The sequence below is a fragment of the Euprymna scolopes genome, chromosome 36 (assembly GCF_053919585.1).
Source record: "Euprymna scolopes isolate OS-2025 chromosome 36, ASM5391958v1, whole genome shotgun sequence".
In the NCBI taxonomy this organism is placed as follows: domain Eukaryota; kingdom Metazoa; phylum Mollusca; class Cephalopoda; order Sepiida; family Sepiolidae; genus Euprymna; species Euprymna scolopes.
The window spans coordinates 74,723,472-74,740,003 of record NC_136517.1 but is presented as its reverse complement, the minus strand read 5'-3'; the positions used below and the strand labels follow the sequence as shown (position 1 = coordinate 74,740,003).

Genomic DNA, 16,532 nt, shown 5'->3' with positions numbered 1-16,532 from the left:
TAAGAATAATTTCAATATTTCATATATATAATATTTCAATATCAGACAAGAAAAAATCGATAACATTGACACATAAACAGTAAAAAAAAAGATATTAATAAATGTTTACTAATGTATTTTATTTCAATATTCATAAACGTTAACGTTGTAATTTAAAAAGAGTAAAAAAAGTTATCAAAAGTCGATAAAACTGATTAAAAGTGATTAAAAGTGACATATTATTAATGTGTAGTAATGTATTTTATTTCAATATTCATAAACAGTGAAACAATGTCGATAAAAAGTTGTTAGAAAAAGAAGTCGACAATGGGAACATTATGAACAGTCTCAGGAAGACACTTCTGGTACTTTATTCTTTTGTTTGGATTTACTCAAAACCGCACACACCTCGAAACATCCGAGCAACGCCGGGTACCCCTGCTAGTTTTTAATATTTTTAACCCACATTATCAACCTCCTACTACTAAAATAATAACTTTGATATATTATCTGGGATGGTTATTTCATTTCAAACACACCAATCAATTAACTCACATTTTGCCATTTTTCATAATTCTTGGATATCTTACTAATGTTGACAATCATTTTTCATCATTTTAACCCACATCATCACCCCACTTACTAAAATAATAACTTTGAGTATTGTCTGGTCTGATTATTTCATTGCAAACACACTAATGCATTAAATAACATATTACATTTTTTCATAATTCTTGCATATGTTACTAATTTGGGCGATTATTTTTCATAATTTAAACCATCCTTATCGCCCTCTCTTACTACCTTAATTACGTTGATATATTTCCTGGGCTGATTATTTTATTATAAACACACAATCGATTAACTCATATTTACTCGTTGTTGATAATCCTGGATATGTTACTAATTTCGACAATAATTTTTATAATTAAAAACCCCCATTATGCCTCTCCCTCCTACTTATATAATATATTTGCTATATTGTCTGGGCTTATTATATCATTACAAACACACCAATCAAGCAACTCACATTTCATCATTTTTCATAATTCTTGGATATGTTACTAATTTTGACAATAATTTTCATAACTTTAACCCACTATGTCACTTCCCCTAACTTAAATAATAACTTTGATATATTGCCTGGGTTGGTTATTTCATTACAAACAAATCAATCAATTCTGGGTATTCTCATAGTATATATGTTTCACCTATCTTATCCAATCCCGGGTGACGCCGCATATTCTGCTAATATATATCATTCACCTATCTCATTCGATTCCAGGCGACACTGGGTATTTTGCTACTATATGTTTTCCACCTATCTCATTCAATACTGGGCGACGCTTTCTGATAGTATATATTTGCACATCTCATTCAATCCCGGGACTGACTTCATATCTGCCACCCCACTGTTGAAAATATACATTAAATAAAGTAATGTTTTAATTGTAAACTGTTTCAGCGATTTCCGGGACTGACTTTATATCCCCAACCCACTGCTAAAAATATGCATGAAATAATGTAATGTCTAAAGAGTACACTGTTTCAGCCATTTCCGGGACCGAATTTATATCCCAAACCCACTGCTAAAAATATAGATGAAATAATGTAATGTCTAAATTGTAAACTGTTTCAGCCATTTCTGGAACTGACTGATAATCCCCACCCCACTGTTGAAAATATACATGAAATAAAATAATGTATAAATCGTAAACATTTTCAGCCATTTCCGGGACCGACTTCTTATCTCCCATCCTACTGTTAAAAATATACATTAAATAAAGTAATGTCCAAAACGTAAATGGTTGCAGCCATTTCTGGAACCGACTTCATATTTCCAACCCCAATGTTAAAAATATACATTAAATAAAGTAATGTGAATTGCGTAAATGGTTTCACCCATTTTCGGGACTGATTTAATATCCCCCACCCCACTGTTAAAAATATACATGAAATAAAGTAATGTTTAAATCGTAAACGGTTTGAGTAATTTCCGGAACTGATTTATATCCCGTAACCCACTGCTTAAAATATAATTGAAATAAAGTAATGTTTAAATCATAAACTGTTTCAGCAGCTTTTCGAAAGTAATCCATAAAAACATTGACACGGTTAGAGATCACGCAATCATTGCTTCAACATGAATTTCTGAGTGTAGTATTAGTTTCAGCATTCCAGTGACTTAAATCCCTCCTTTTTTGGTCTTGGCGAAATCTTTCATTACTGATACAATTTTTACTTTTGTTATTGACCAGAGTGCCCCTTTTGGGGAGCTGGTTTCCCCCTAAATTTATAACCGACCTCATGTCCAATTCTGCCCTTGTGGGGAGGCAAGTAAACAAAAAAAATAATCAGAATGGACATTTTCCAAGGCATTTTGTAATTAAATCAGAAATAACTTTTTCCAGTTACTTTTTTAATATTAAAACTTTGTTACATTAAACATAGTATCAATCACAATGCCTCCCCACGGAACAGATTTAGACACCGGGGTCGTTTTTTAACGTGGAGAAAAAATTGTCTTAGCCGTAAAGGATGTCTCTTCCACTGAGAGAGAAGAAATTGAAATGTAGCACATGAAGAACAGATACTACACTTTGATCTTAGCCAAAAGACCAAGAAAGACAAATCATTTTTAATAGCTTTGCCTCAACAGCGACACCAATTTTTTTTTTATTACTTAGGATGATTTGGAATATTCCACTTTTTGGAATATTCCACTTTCCTTTTTTAGGGATGCACAGCATGATAACGGACGGAGCGATAAGTGTAATAATGATGATAGTAAGCCGTTTTGATGCTAACATAGGATGATAAATGAAAAACTTTTGAACTTCTTCATTTAGATTACAGTTCTATATCTTTCCATATCAACACACTAAACCTTTTCTATATTTGGATAAGTAGAAACATGATTCCAATACTGGTGCATTAACTGTTTCTTCTTTTTTATGTACTAACAAGTTACCGCTTATCAAGGTCTGTAGGCCATTCAAGGATGAGGCTGAATGATTTTGTCAAGAGGACAGTGGAAATTGGTAGCAGTGGGTGAGACTGGTCTAAATTAGATCATTTAAGAGGATGATTCAACAAGAATTTGTTAACATTGGACTTGAAAACGACCATGATGTAGTCATGGAAACAGCCTTATGGTATTGTGTTCCACAAGCGGATGGTTTTGGGAAAGAAACTTTGTTTATGGAAGTTCTGTTTAGTTTTAGGCACATAGAGAAAAGAAAATTATTTACAGTTGTTGTAAATGTTTTACAGGGTGAACAATAGATTGGAGTACAGTCGAGCACCTACCATGAAAATAAAAATAGAGTAGAGAAAAATGAGCACTGTCATTTCTGTGAGAAAGAGACTGTAGACCACATCACTTGCTAGATTTCAAAGTCGGTTTTGCATTCTTTCAAGGTAGGAATCGGTGCTGTGAGCAGCACCTCTTCAAATGTGGACACAGTACTCCATCCGATGACATATTTGACTTTTATCTTACTTGTAAAAAATAATTGTGTTATTTCGTTTTTTTAATGTTATATTTCTACATTATTGTGTTCAATTCTGATATATGATGTATAAGTTTTGAAAAAAAAAAAACAGCACAAGTTTAGAAATTCAAAATGAAATTTAATCAAATATGGAATCGTTAAACACAGATAATTACCATTTTTGTCAACTTTTCCAATGTTTCTATGTCACCAAGTTTGGCAGCGCCACACATCAAGTTTGGAAAAATAATATCCCGAAGTTTGGTAATTTCCTGGAATAAATATATAAGCATTAAATACATATATAAAAATTAAATAAATGTATATAAAAATTAAATACATATATAACATTAAATAAATACATAAAAATTAAATATATAAAAATTAAATAAATATATACACATTAAATAAATATATAAACATTAAATAAATATATAACATTAAATAAATATATAAAAATTAAATAAATATATAACATTAAATAAATATATAAACATTAAATAGATATATATACATTAAATGAATATATAAAAATTAAATAAATATATAAAAATTAAATAAATATATATACATTAAATAAATATATATACATTAAATAAATATATATACATTAAATAAATATATATATACATTAAATAAATATATAACATTAAATAAATATATATATGCATTAAATAAATATATAACATTAAATAAATATATATACATTAAATAAATATATATACATTAAATAAATATATAAGCATTTAATATGTGAATTCATATGAAATAACGGCAAACTGGAAAACATTTCGGTGGGGCTTCAGATTATTTTTCTCATCTTGAGTGTTATTTTCACAACTTTTCGTTTCTGACCTTCCGCAAGTGTATCTTATCAAGCTCAGAAATCTGTACAAGATTTCAAATAGAACCCTTTATTTAACCCACGGGGGTAGCATGCTTTCATTCAAAATTCCATAAAGATTCTTGAACTCCACAGAAAGATTCCAGAATTCAACAAGATACGCATGAAAAATGTCAGAAATTACATCGGTCAAAACATTGTGAAAATAACACTCAAGGTGAGAACAGTAGTCGGATTAATCCAAACTAAGTTTATTGCTTATAGCCTGAGGGGTTCTGACTGGGGAATGTTGACAGGGCAATTTTTAATAGGCCAGAGTAGTTCTCCTTTAGAAGCACTGGGTGAATTTCCACTCCCCCTTCTGACTTTGTGTTACATCTTCCTGTGATGGGAATGAAGTAAATACTGCAATTTGTAGCAGCTATAGCCTCAGAATCATGATGTGTACTCCTATTATATGATTTTGCTAACACACTTTTTGTTAATTATACCGTGTTTGTTTATCTATTATTAGCTTGTAAGGCTACAACAATCAATGAGTGCGATATCTACGAATGGTCCGTTTGATTTTCACGTGTGAATTCTATAAAAGATTTTCATTTATTCAATTTTTGTTGTCATAAATTAATTTCAATTTTGATTTACATTTTTTATGATGCATTAATAAATTAGTGTTAGAAAAAGGAGATAATATCGATTGCAATAATGTTGCAATATATTTGAGTTTAATAAAATGGGAGAAGAATTAAAGAGAAAGATAAAATCTATAATAAAAAATATTCATTAAATTATAATTTTTAAGCAAGAACATTAGAAAAATTATCTTTTAATTATTTCATAAAAAATGAAAACAAAAATAAAAATAAAAAAACTGGAATTATACCAAGCATGGAAAAAATTCAAGATGTTTTAAGTAAATATAACTGTAAGTAAATAAAAAATGAAAACAAAATTTAAAAAAAAAACTGGAATTATACCAAACATGGCAAGAATTCAAGATGTTTTAAGTAAATAAAATTGTAAGTAAATAAAAAATGAAAACAAAAATTAAAAATAAAACTGGAATTATACCAAACATGGCAAAAATTCAAGATGTTTTAAGTAAATAAAAAATGAAAACAAAAATTAAAAATAAAACTGGAATTATACCAAACATGGCAAAAATTCAAGATGTTTTAAGTAAATAAAAAATGAAAACATGAAAATGCGATTGTTATAAAATATTCAATAAAATTTAAATCATTGTTTAAATTTTATTTAATATTTTATAACAATCTAAATATATAAAATCAAAAACTAAAATTAACAAAAAAAATGTAAGTAGAATAAAAATAAATAACAAAGGAACTACTCTACTAACATCTATATATTTACATCTCCAACATGAAAAGTCTTTAAAAAACAAGTGCAAATCCAACATCTCAACTCACGTAACTGTTTCATATATTGATGACAACAGGTAGAAAAATTGTTATAAATTATAAATTTTGATTTGATCAATTATATTTGTTTTGTTTTTTTGCGAGACAAACACATTGTGGAATTCATTTTGCCTGCATTTTTAGTCGTCAGGAGCCTTTTCAGAGTTTAGTTCCAAAACAAATCAGATCAAGTGTGTAGAATTTCTGTAAAAAATCGTGTATGAAACGGTTAATGTGGACCCCTACTGCCACGTCTCCTTAGGAGTCTGCATTCAAACTTTTTAGAGCTTGAAATTCATTTATTTGGGATCAAATGTTTTATTGCATATCAAGCCTTTTTGGGATTATTTAATGGAGGATCCAGCAATTTTGGAAAAGAGTTTTTATGATGCAAGTTCTTTATAACTTTAAATATCATAGGATTTGATTTGATTGTTTTGGTTTACGGCATATCAACCCTTTTACATGTTATTTAAATCCGAATCAAATAATGTTAGAAAACGTTTTAATGTTTAAAGTTCTTTATATCTTCAAATATTTATTCATGGTGTTTGGTTTGATTGTTTTGTTTTGCAGCGTATCAACCCTTTTCGGTTTATTTAATACTGAATATCAGTTTTTGGGGAAAAATTATTTTTATTTCTGACTTTGTAGAACATGATTAAGTTTTGCAAAAAGAAAGGAAAAAATAACATCATTATTTGGTGCATTTTTGGTTAGAAAGATAGTATCTTAAGACAGATATATCTGGTAACAGCAGACTCTTTTAAGAGATTAAGTTATTTTTTTATACATGAGTTCAAGAAATGTCATTCTGTTAATGAAGGAATCAAACAAAAAAAAAACGTAAATCAGTGAAAACATCATGCAAATAATTTTTTGAAAATTACAAAAAAATCAAAACTTACTTCGGATGTACTAAGCTTTAATGTATCGGCTAACTTAACAATAATGTCCAAGTTGAGCGCCGTTTCCTCTTTAGGCATAAGAGTGACTTCTCCTCGAAGGTTTTCACCCATTAACTGAAGAAAGGAAAATGAAAACCTCAAATTAATGATGGATCCAAGAATACACAAAAGAAATGATACATTTTTTTATTATTTTTATTCAAGTGCAACTGAATTCTGGATATTTATGCAGAATAGGGATCACGTTGTGATCGGCATATTTCGGATAGTTTAAGTAAACCACTGGAAGGTGCCAAAATGCTAAGCCAATAAAATCATAGCAGCCAACAATTGACAAACTATCTTTTATCTATTAAATTTTTTTTTTACTTTATCTTATGTTTATTAAATTGTTAGGTGAATGTACAAAATAGTTAAAAACCTCTTCCTCCCCAGATAAAGATTGGCTTTCTAAATAACATTATTATTTCAGTATGGCATGTAAACTGCACAAGTACCTTTTCTTCATTGAAATTACCATACAATGACCGTTTTCCATTATAATTATGTTTTTTTTTTCTTTAATTTTTAAGTTTCCTAGCATTATAAACATTGCCCATCGTTTTCAATAAAAAAAAAACATGCAAAGTTTCCCTTGAGCATGTTCTGTGGATTTATTACATAACCTGTCCAGAATATGCCAACGAAAACATGATTCATATCGTGCATTTGTCATCTCGTTTCTCAATTTGCACATGATTAATTCTGAAAGTTAAATTAAAATTCTAATACTTATTAACACATACAATGTTCTCAAAACTCTCTAATATTGAAACCCAATTCACACACAACGGTACATACATACGCATACATACAGGCATATAACAAAACATAAAGAAAAATTAAAAAAAAAAAAATAGTGGCAGACCAGCACCCAAGATGAAAAGGGCCCCTCAACCTGTTTATACACCAGGCGAGAAGACACAAACAATGGTGTAAACCTTCCTGATTCTAGAAGTGGCACTCCAGTCTTAACAGAGGATAACCAGTGTTACCCATCAGACCTTCATAACAGAGGCCCTGGTCTCCTATCTCCACTTTTTCAGCAACAAAAAGTAAGAAAGTAAAGGATTTAAAAGCCTAGCCATTGACTGTTGTAAAAAAGAAAGTGTTGCTGTTTTGCTGCCACTACTCAAAGTTTGAAAAGTGGAATATATATATATATATATATATATATATATATATATATAATATACACTAGCAAAAGTACCCGTCATTGACTGGGTTCAAAAACAGCCTACTGATTTATGAAAGTATGGTAGGTAAGGGTTGTAAAGAGATAGCTTCGAATTTAGGGGTATCAAAACCAAAGCAAAATATGATGAAAGTAAAAATAAAATAGATAAACCCCATAATTTATTATACCATACCTGTTTACACTGAAACACTTATCACAATATTCTGTGGATCTATATTAAAAAACCTTGTTAAACTTTGTGACATCTTTCCATTCTATGGAGGTCAGGCGTGAACGAACACCCCATAATTTTATTATACCATATTTCTTCAAACTGAAACATAATTATCAAAGAATACTTACACAGATAGATATGAAAAGTCTTTATTAAAGTTTGTGCCTATTTCCATTCTATGGAGGCCATGCGCGAACGCAGACCCCACAATTCTATTATACCATCCCTATTTAAGTTAAAACATACTTATCAAAGTATTATTATGTACATCTATATCAAAAACAATTGTAAACGGTTTTTTTAATTTTTTATTTCCATACTTTGTGGACCAGACCCCACAATTTTAATGAATCATCATTATGCCAGATCAAACATACCCATTCCTGTGTATCGATACATCTTCTATCATTATATGTGATCAGTTTTCTATAATAGTCAACCATATAGGAGCCTATTTGTGACCAGAGACACACACAGACGTTCAGCTTTATATTATATATATATATATATATATATATATATATATATATATATATATATATATATAAACATGTTAGATTTTATTTAATTATTTGGACTATTATCCTCATTATCTAGTTGTTGTTTCAGCCAATTATTCCTCTGGTCTTCATCACAATAGTATAACAATTGGTATGGACCCGACAATTGGAAGAACAACAAGCTGTGCATGCGTGGTTCCCCTCTGGTGCTACAGGTGAGATGTCGCCACAAAAAATAGTGAAGAAATGATTAATATGAGAAGCGTGAAGGGCCAAAGTTGGCTTCACATTTTTGCCAAGTTTCAGAAAAATCTAATGGATGGGGCAAAAGTTATGGGGTAAAAAGTGTCATTTTTTGCAATTTGGGGGCATTTGTGACCTCTTTTGAGCTCCTGGAACACCGAATCCCAGTGAAAATGGACAAACGGTGTAGTTTCACGCCTTAAAACATGTATATTTGAATTCAGCACCATGGGAAACTACTATATTGACATACATATCAAGTTTTTGAGTAATATGAAAAAAGAGCTCCAAAAATGCATGATTTTTTTAGCCCTAAAAGTCTCAGACGGATGTGAACCAGAATTTTGCCAGGGTCACCCATACTGAATTTATATTAAGAACAATAGCCTCCACATTTTGCCCAAGTTTCAGGAAAATCTAATGGATGGATCAAACGCTATAAGGCAAAAAGTGTAGTTTTGGGGCCATTTTGGGGCATTTTTTACTTCTTTTGAGCCCGTGGGGACACCGAATTCCAGTGTAAATGGATAACAGTGCAATTTCAGGCCTTAACTCGCGTATATTTGAGTTGACCACCATAAAAACCACTATATAGTCAGACATATCAAGTTTTTGTTGAGAAATATGAAAAAAGAGCCACCAAAAGGGGCATTTTTAGAACTAAAATCCCCAGGGACACGAACCAGAATTTTGCCAGGGTCACCTATACTGGATTTATATTAAGAACAATGAGCTCCACATTTTGGCCAAGTTTCAGAAAAATCTAATGGATGGATAAAAAGTTATGGGACAAAACGTGTCATTTTTGGCCAGTTTGGGGCATTTTTACCTCTTTTGAGCTCCTGGGGACGCAACGGGAATTTTTGCAAAAAAAAAAAAAAATTTTTTTTTACTGTGCACATCTATTTAATGAAATACAGTTTGTGGTAAAATTTCAGGAAAAACTTCAGGAAAATGGACGGTTATCTGGCAATCGTCCGAAATAACAAATGCACGTATGCCACTGAAAACATAGGTCCCTCTCCGATAAATCGGGGGACCAAAATATATAAAAATGTGGATTTATAAAACCAAAAAATCTAATCTTGCTTGCCCTTTGGGGGCCGTGGCACAGTGGATAGAGATGCAGAATATCTATGATTCCAGCTGAGCATCATCTGGAGGTAGCAGTTTCAATCTCACCCAAGGTCAGAGGATTAGTTGGCCAAACCGTGATGAAATGACAACAACTATTGAAAGCAGTAATTGCTGTGGATGTAGTTAGAGGATTCAATGTTCCTACCCTGTCGCAGTTAACCAGACGAAGGCCAGAGGAATAATCAGCCGAAACGTTGTGAAAACAACTAGAAGATGAGGATAATAGTCCAAATAAATACAAATTACACATCTCAAAATAATTCCAAATTAATTCAATAATATATATGTGTGCATATATACATATATATATATATATATCCTAGAAGAATATCAAGCCTAAGATGTGTAAAATTAATTCACTATATAGAACAGTTTTATCCCACTTTTATATACCTTGACAAAGATTAAAATCAAAATATAATGAAACTTTTGTCTAGAATTCTTATTCAAACTCTAATCAAAATCCATTTTACGGCTTCGATTCTTGAAAGTGTCTAAAATTTAAGGCTTAAGCTTAAGGTGTCTAAAGAAGAAATTGAAATTCATGAAATCTTGTTTAATAGGTTTCTCATGACTTTGGACCAAATTCAATGGAACTGGGTTTCAAAATTAATAATGATCAGTTAATTAGTTTACGAGTGAATCTTGTGTATATAAACATACCTAACTTTATGTAGATAGAAATCTATAAAACTATTTCATTAAAATAATTTAAGCTTGGTTCATTTTTTAAATTTTGTTTTGAAAATATTATCTTCATTGGCAGAAAATAAAGGATTTTAAATGTGAACACTGAATATTGAATAAATTGTAAAATATTCTGTGTATCGACTTAGTATTATATATATATATATATATATATATATATATATATATATATATATATATACACACACACACACACAATAATTAGTTGTGTTTTTTTTTTTTTTTTGGAAAAAGAAATCCAGCAAAGTGCTCAATTAAAAGGAAAATCCGAAAACTAAGAGCGTATTTGTATTTTGTGTACAGAAAGGTGTTAGATGAGATAAGTCATTGGTACCGTCCCCTTCAAGCCCGATAATTAGTATTGGCTGAAGAGAGCTTGATATGGATATCTAAAACGGTCCTAATTATCGGGCTTGAAACCGACGGTACCAATGACTTATCTCATCTAAAAACTTCCTGTACACAAAATACAAAATTATATATATATATATATATAAGTATTCTTAACAGTTGACGGGAAAACATTAAAAAATAAAAGGATTCGATAACAAATTTCTTAGATGCAGTTCAGGGGAGATAACTAACGCTTTATTTAATTTAAACTATTTGGCAGGGGAGGTAAAGCTATCAGAGAAAATAAATTAAATTTATTAAAACTAGCAAAAGTATGCTTCTTCCTGTCACAAATTTTTCACTGAGCTAGGAGGATTATATAATTGTGAAAGAACTGCACACAATACGGAGTTAAAAGAAAATAAATTATTTTGGGACTATTTCAATAATTTCCAATGATTACCCATTTATTTTTTATCATCGCTTTTGTTTGAATTCATGTTTTCAAACATGATCATATATCCATGACGTCACAATAAATCTGTAATTTTTTTGTTAAGGTAATGTTTTACGCTGGAAGATCTGAAGGTTTTGATTTCGATTTCCAATCATGCCATACAATTTATTTGTTGAGAATGTAAGAGGTTGGTCGATATTCACCAATGTCTGGTAGCACAGCCGTGGCATGAGCATAGATATCCCCCAACCCTTAACAAAAAAATAAAATAAAAGGTGTCAGTAATTAGCAATATGGAGACCGGTTTCAACATTCAATATAAAAATTTATTAAAGGAAGCATCATTTTTTTTTTATGTATGTGTGCTGTCATCGCACGATAGAAGAAATGGTAAAGTTTGTTTTAGATTCCGGAATTAAAAGAGAGAGTCTTTCTGGACTGAAGAAATAATGTTCCTTAAAAATGAATAAGGCAAAAAAAAAAAAAATTAAATTTCCTTTTAGAATAAATCAAATCCAATTAAGGGTAAATCCTTTCCATGCAAATATGTCCGAGTCAATTGTCAGGTAAGTTATCTTGCTTAGTTCGAAAAAGTAAATTTGAGTGTCGAAAACATATTTTTCCTTTTAAACAAATCATACGTGTTTGCGCCATGTGGCTGGAACGACAGAAAAAGAAAAAAAGAGAAAAAAAGGCCGTTGGTTTTCGCGCGGTGCCTTGTATGGCTCAAGCGAGACTGTCAGAAAAGATTTGAGAAATGTGTTTTTCTTCGAGCGCTGATTAGACAGAAAGTGGATACCCTCTGTCATATGGTATGCTCTGTTTTACGTCTGCATAAAAAGACAAAGTTTTACTTTTTATCTCCGTGGATGCATACAGCAAATGTGCGTAGCTGAAATGTTATTTACTTTAATATCTCTGGCGTACCGCTACAAGAATACATTATTTACTATTGATGCAAAATTCTCCATATTTAAAAGTAATTCAGATATATGATATTTCGAAATGCAATAATTTCTACAACTTATGACATTTAATGCAAGATGTAAAAGAATTTTAGTCTTAGATTTGGTCAAAATTGAATATTTCATGAAGAACTCAGTACATGATTAAAGAAATTATTTTTACACAAAAGTTTTAAAATCTTTTCTTTTTTTTTTTCTTTTTGAAACAAACCTTTCTTTTGTCTTCAATAGATAAGTCTTCCTGACCAAGGACAAACATTAGTTTTGTAATGGCAGCCTCAAGAGTCATGTCACCACCGGAAATTACCTTGGCTTTCTGCAGACCCTGAAAGTAAAAGATGAAATTCGTTTCCAGTAAGAAATAACACAAATTGTCTAAATAATCCAAAAAGTTCAAAGAATTACAACAGTACAGGCAAACCCAAAAATAATATTGTGTTGTAATCAAAAGAAAAATGTTATTTTTTTATTTTGCTCTCTTATGAATACTAGGGTGTACTGGGCTATTTTTATGCCACAAGACACAATATCATACATCGTTCACTCTATGACAAATATGTTATTTACCTCCTTGCCAGAAAGCTAGACACAAAGTCAGGTGTAGTTTTGAGAAGCCAGCATACCAGGATAAATGCAAGCTGACCTACTAAAAATGCCTGAGCAGCCCTGGAAGTATTCCTTGTTAGGGGTGCCTTAGGGGATTATAAATAAACTAATCTCTTCTCAGAGAAAAGGTCGAACTTGGGAAGGTGGACCTCCTAGGACCAAACAGGACCATACCACAACCTGACAGCGACAAAGGCATTTTCAGATTTTGTATCAGAATTCTATACCAAATGTTACTAATACTACTACTACTACTACTACTACTACTACTACTATATCATCATCATCATCATCATCAGTTGACTTTCAAAGTATGTCTATATATTCTTTTTACCTCAAATATATTTTTTTCATTTCCTCCCATGCTTTCCCTAACCTTACCCCATAAACTGAACATGCTACCTCAACTGTTCTACATCTACTAACACAAAACTCTCATCAATTCTTTCAATGTGACCATACCATTGAAGCCTCCTGTTCTGCACACATTTCCCTGTCCAGATTTAATCTCTGTCTGAGGTTATCAGAAAAAAAGCATGTATTTAAGGTTCATATCTATGATATCATTTCTGTCCAGGCAACACATGTCCTCAGACCACACTGACCAGCTATTTCTATACATCATCACATCGTAAACATGCCTAATAGACTCTTCTCTTGGTTAACAATGATAACACTCTGCTTGTTGGTTAATAATGGCAGAGGTTCTTGAAAATGCTTTAAACTAGTCGTTCATGTTAAATTTGAAGGAAAAGAAATTGTTACAATAAAAAAAACCCAATCTAATTAAAATTGTACAACAAACCAAAACAAAAATGTTTTGCTATCACGACTCCATGGAAATTACATGATTGCTTACTTCTCTTTTTGTTATTGCAAAAAAAAATCAGCAAAATATTAAAAATAGCCTCTTTCTTACAGGAAAATAATTGTCAGCAAAATATTTTTAATAGTCTCTTTTTTACAGTAAAATAATTGTTAGCAAAATATTTTAAAATGTCTCTTTTTATAGTAAAATAATCGTCAGCAAAATATTTTAAAATAGTCTCTTTTTTACAGTAAAATAATTTTCAGTAAAATATTTTAAAATAGTCTATTTTTTACAGTAAAATAATTGTAAGCAAAATATTTTTAAAATAGCCACTGTCTTACAGTAAAATAATTGTCAGCAAAATGTTTTAAAATAGTCTCTTTTTACAGTAAAATAATTGTCAGCAAAATATTTTAAAATATTCTCTTTTTTACAATAAAATAATTTTTAGCAAAATATTTTAAGATAGTCTCTTTTTATAGTAAAATAATTGTTAGCAAAATATTTTAAATATAGCCTCTTTCTTACAATAAAATAATTTTCAGCAAAATATTTTTAAAATAGTCTGTTACTGACAGTAAAATAATTTTCAGTAAAATATTTTTAAATAGTCTCTTTTTAACAGTAAAATAATTGTCAGCAAAATATTTTTAAATAGTCTCTTTTTTACACTAAAATAATTGTCAGCAAAATATTTTAAAATAGTCTCTTTCTTTACAGTAAAATAATTGTCAACAAAATATTAAAAGTTGTCTCTTTTTTACAGTAAAAATAATTTTCAGCAAAATATTAAACAAATTTTCTTTCCTTAAGTAAAAATAATTTTCAGCAAAATATCCTGAAAAAAAACAAAAAACAATGTAACTTTTGTAAGTTGACATCAACAATAGAATTCTACTGATAATGTCTTATTCAATTTAAGTTTGAAACAATTCCTTTTAAAAAAATGTTAATGTTTTATAAAATCCTGTTCACCCCAAACAAGGTGTATGACCACTGAAGTGTAAGAGGCTATTATAATAGGTACCAGATTTATAGGGGGCAATCTGGGTGGGAAGTTGGGCAACCATTGCTACAGTCAGGGAAACAAAGTGCGAGGAGGAAATAAGCTTTTAGAGTATTTAAATTACCTCCTCTCCATGAGGTTACACATAAGGTCAGGTACGGGTTAGATAAAAGTGTTTCTGGTCTAGTCTGGATTCAAACCTGGCGCACATGGGTTTTCAGCCCATGTCGTTAACCACTTAGTCACCTTCAAAGAAGCTATTAGAGCTATTAGAAGTGAAGGGTTTGGATTTTGATACTAGTTGAATAAGCATAGACAAATTGTTGTTTATTGCTACAATGACACATAACTTTCTGGATAAACGAGGTGTATGCGCCCAAAGGGACGTAACTCTTACTCATTTACATTAATAATTTTTTTCATCCCATCTTTGGTGATCATATTATCTTATAGTTTTAATAAGTGCTGGTAGGTGATAACTAGGGCTATGACAAGATAATATTCTTATTGTTTTGACTCTCGAGTATATACGAATATATACACAGTTAGATACAATTAATCAATCGAGAACAACATTACACTATATTAAAAGATATAAGATATTAACTGATATATACTCGAGAGTCAAAATAATGAAAAGAATATTCTCTTGTCATAGCCCTAGTGATTACATACATAAAAACTAAGATACATATATATAATTATACAGATACAATGACAAAATTTTACACTTTAATTCTATGAGTGAAAACTTCCGGTTTGTAGTGTAGATAGGCTTGCCAAATTGCATTATAGGAATTTTGTTATAACAAGAAAATTCCCAAAATAAGGAAAAATTAGCTTTTTATTCAGCAGCACCTATTGCAGTAAGATTGGACTCTTTTTTGGATATATCTGCTGCAGTGAACCCAAATTATTTTATCTGATTTTATTAACTAGTAGAAGATTATATTTTCACACAACTGACGATATTTATTGGATGTAATTTGCTTAATTTTTGATTTTCAAGCGATTATCAAGAGTCAACATGGCTGTAACTAGATCACAGATTTATTTTTTCTAGGTCAATATACCTTTTTTTCAAGGTCAATATATCATTCCTTTTGTCAACATGTGCTGGGCTGCATGTTTTTGTGGTGCATCTGAATGCCACACGTAGCACATGATAGATGCTTAACCAAAGGATAAAGAATTAAGATTGAAAATATCTGTTGCTGGAGTCTGCTCACCTAAGAGGTGTTTTTTTTTTTTTGTTTAAAATAAAATGAGTACTTCATTAAACAGGGAATCATGCTGAGACCAAAATATGAGTCGTGTTTTTTATTTGGAGAATTTCTTTCTTGTAGCACTAACTAAATTAAACAACAACTTTGGAACTGACTCAACAAGTGGGACAATCCTGGCGTGTGCAGTGAATGCACATGTGTATGTACATACTTTTATGTATGCAGATGTGTTTTTATGTGTACGTGTTGTTCATATGACATGTTTTTAGTGAACAAAAAAACAAACACGAACTATTCACATGGCTACTCAACATAAGAAAGATAGATCAAAGATGTTTTCCAAATTAAAACAAAATTACATGCAAAAAAAAAATAAAATTTAACTCATTTTACTCTTGATTTGAAGGGAAAAGTTTAAATATTCAATTTTGGGTATTTATGCA

At 30.4% G+C, this 16,532-nt stretch overlaps 1 protein-coding gene and 1 pseudogene across 1 annotated transcript in view; both read right to left on the bottom strand.

Annotated features, from left to right (window-relative positions):
- Window positions 1-16,532, bottom strand: part of LOC145260607 (L-asparaginase-like) — a 170,751-nt gene that overhangs the window by 13,352 nt on the left and 140,867 nt on the right. The window contains exons 9-11 of the mRNA XM_080118902.1: window positions 12,652-12,765; window positions 6,647-6,760; window positions 3,650-3,745 (exon numbers count right to left, since the gene is read on the bottom strand). Coding sequence (XP_079975028.1) covers window positions 3,650-3,745; window positions 6,647-6,760; window positions 12,652-12,765 — 324 coding nt within the window. The remainder of the gene's footprint in view (window positions 1-3,649; window positions 3,746-6,646; window positions 6,761-12,651; window positions 12,766-16,532) is intronic.
- Window positions 2,513-2,610, bottom strand: LOC145260884 (U2 spliceosomal RNA; annotated as a pseudogene).